Here is a 3266-nt window from a genome sequence, read left to right as displayed (position 1 = left end):
TCACCTGTCTTTACGGACATTGGCATACACACAATCATCTTCTTTCGGTTCAGTCTGCCGGGGTCGTGCTGAAAACTTGACTTGACCGTACTCCACCTCCACATTTGGCCTTTGCTCAGCCTGCCTCCCCTGCTGCTGCACTCTGACATTAGCGTATTCCTGGTCATTATCTTCCTCTGCATGGAAGCAGGAAGGACACAAGCATTGTATACTCATTAATTATTGAAGAACAAGTTTTACATTTTGGGAAATGCACTTATTTGCTTTATTGAATAGATTCAGACAAAAATATTCATGTACTTCAATGTCTGCAGTAGCAACAGCCAAGTTAACGGTTTTCCTCTGTTTCCAGTTTGTGTTAAATGATTTGCTTCTTATTTAACTAAGTGGTATCAACATGTTCAATCAACTCTGGGCAGCAGCAGATAAGTGCATTGTCATAAATATAAAATTATCTTTTTAAAGTGTAATTGCAACAAATGGTAGAACTGTGAATCCAGTGAAGTTTAGTTTTGTACCTTTAGGTTTGTTGTTTTTTTGCATTTTCTTCTGAGCCCAGATGACTGCTAAGCCCACAACCAAAAAAATGACCAGGGCTGAGAGTACACCAGCTATTAGTGGCAAATAGCCTGTTTCTGAAAAATAAAAGACACAAGAAAGATGGACTTTAAGTCAGAGAACACTACACGTCTTTTTAGGAAGACAGACAAAGAGAGAAAGAGAAAAATCTGTCAATGAATCCACTGCAGCAGAGTAAGTTTTCACTTACTAATGTACCATGGTTCATCACTGGTCAAAGTTTGATTGGAGGGTTTATTTGACACTATAACAGTCTCCTTACCCAAACTAGTGTCTGGGACAGTGGTAGGGGCAGTAGTTGGTTTAATACACAGTGTGTTATTGGCTTCAAACACCCACTCTGATATGTGTGTCCCATTGGAAGTGCAGTTAATGAATATGAAGCCTATGAACAAAGAAAGATCATTTATGACTGATGTTATGACACCAACATGATGAACAAGTTATTTCTCATCATGTTGTCACTCACCACAGGTAGAGATCATCTCTTCTCTGGAGACACTACTGAAGTGATTCCTGACTGAGCAGACCAGATGTCCTGAGACGTCTTGTTTCAGAGTGATGATATTAGTCTCATTATTTCCAGAGAGGAGCTCAGCGTCTGTCACTGAGTGTCCATCCAGAGTCCAGCTGTACTGAGGACTGTCCCCTCCATCAGAGGAGCAGGACACCCTCTTCTCTCCACGGGACAGACACTCAGAGACCAGATGGACAGAGGACACAGGAGCTGAGAGAAACACACACACATGATTTGAGCTAATTGTAGAAAATCTCACTTTTCATCTCTGAAAAATAATCAGAAAAAAAAATACAGACACATGCACAACATGAAACATATTATGTACACTCTCAATACAGTGTGAGCAATAAATCTATCAATATGACTTAATTTCTAAGGAATAGAAGAAAATTATTTACCTTGAATAAACAACTGTAGAGTCTGTTCTGATAATCTTGATCCATTTGAATCATAGCATCTAAGATTATATTGACCACTGTCATTCCTGCTCAGGTCATTGATCCTAAATGTTCCATCACTGGGATTAAAGAGAGATCTGTCTTTTATGATATTAGTTAGAATCATTTTGTTTCTCCATTTTAATATTACTGATGATCCCTTCATCCAGTCACATCTAAATATTTCTAAGGCATTGTCCATCAGCCTGATGACCACAGTTCCTCCCAAAGCTCCATAACACTGAGCTCCACTCTGTCTGCCATCACAGTAAGTTTCTCCACCTGTGCATTAAAACATTGAGAGCATTTCATTTCTACCACTATAAAGCAGAATTGTTGCAATATTTCCATCACATGCATTGACCTAAAACAGACTTCGTGGGTTTTTCTCTCTCAGACTAAACAATCAAACAAGCATGTATTTCTGCTGCTGAGCATTTCACCGGTCTGTGACTGTAAAACTGTTGTGATTCATTTAACAGCATTAATCTTTTAAAAGGAGTTTTTAGATGAGTTGAATTCAACCAGTAATTACAAACCTGTGTGTGTCAAACTGAGTTAAACCCACCAAATTATCTGTTGGTTCATATTTTGAATAAATATGACTAAAATGATAAATAATGTAGAATAATCTGGAGCAGTAGTGCAACCAATAAAAATAAGAGATGTGAATATTTCACTCAGAGTGGGTAGGCAGTATGAAGCTACAAGGAAGTGTTGGAACAAGGCCATAGAAGGCATTATATCTGTCACTGGTTTTGTTCATCAGTTTTATTCAACAAAGTTATAGAGGCTCAAGGCCACATGAAGCACAATGCAACAGCAGAGTTACACCGTGGGAATGTAGCTGATTTATCCACCAGATAGTCTAAAGAAACTCTGTCAGTGTTGTCAGATATTACAACGACAACATTAAAAACATCAAAAAGATCATGGAAGAAACTAAAGCCGTGTGTATAAAAGACTATCATGTCATCTTCATTGTCCTCAATCAAACTGTTTGATAAACGTGTGAGACTTTCAAACCTCCTTTCAGAACCAGTTAAGCTGGTCACAAGTCTTCCATCACAAATATTGATGAATTAATGCAGCTACAAGATCAGTTATAGTCAGTGAACCTTTAACATGTTCTGGCTTTATTTAATCAAACTGATTCTGTTATTTTTTTTTTTCTATTTTCTTTAGAAGTTCATCATTTCACTGATCCACTAAACCATCTTTATAAACCTTAATAAAGTACCACATGAATATCTCACCATGAGAGACTCCAAGTATCATCAGCAACAGTCCAACCACAGCTTCCATGTCTCCTCTCTGTTCAGACTCTGTTGAGTCACTCAGCAGCTTTCAAACTTTATCTAATTCCTCCCAAAATCAAACCTATGTACCCTGCTCTAAACAGAAAGCAGTGTGTTGTGGTAGTGATCAGCCTCGGATGAGAGTGTGTTAAATGTGCAGGGCGTTGCTTCGATCTTCTTGTTATATTAAGAAAAAAGAAAGGGAAGCAGTGAAAAGCAGTGAAGCAGTAAAAACGTGACCCAGCAGGATGTTGTGTCTTTGTGATTCTGAGAAGAGGAACTGATGTTTTGAGTTTTCTACCTCTTTTAGCCTACAGTACAACAAGTGGGCCTTCATGCATGATGGGCTGAGTGGTGGAGAAGGAAATATCCCTCATTCTGACACTGACAGCTGACATTTCTAAGAAATCAGCATGCAGCCGTATCTTACAC

General features: G+C 38.5%; 1 protein-coding gene across 1 annotated transcript; it reads right to left on the bottom strand.

The window, feature by feature from the left end:
• LOC311491829 (uncharacterized protein) lies at nucleotides 1-2841 on the bottom strand (the record flags this gene model as incomplete). Its single annotated transcript, XM_084549868.1, has 4 exons — nucleotides 1-176; nucleotides 1049-1306; nucleotides 1498-1818; nucleotides 2793-2841. 4 exons carry the CDS (start codon nucleotides 2839-2841, stop codon nucleotides 1-3), a joined length of 804 nt encoding a protein of 267 aa, XP_084405994.1.
• Nucleotides 2842-3266: the final 425 nt, after the last annotated feature.

Source organism: Chelon labrosus (genome assembly GCF_963514085.1).
Source record: "Chelon labrosus genome assembly, chromosome: 8".
In the NCBI taxonomy this organism is placed as follows: Eukaryota; Metazoa; Chordata; class Actinopteri; order Mugiliformes; family Mugilidae; genus Chelon; species Chelon labrosus.
This window is presented reverse-complemented; position numbering and strand designations above follow the sequence as displayed.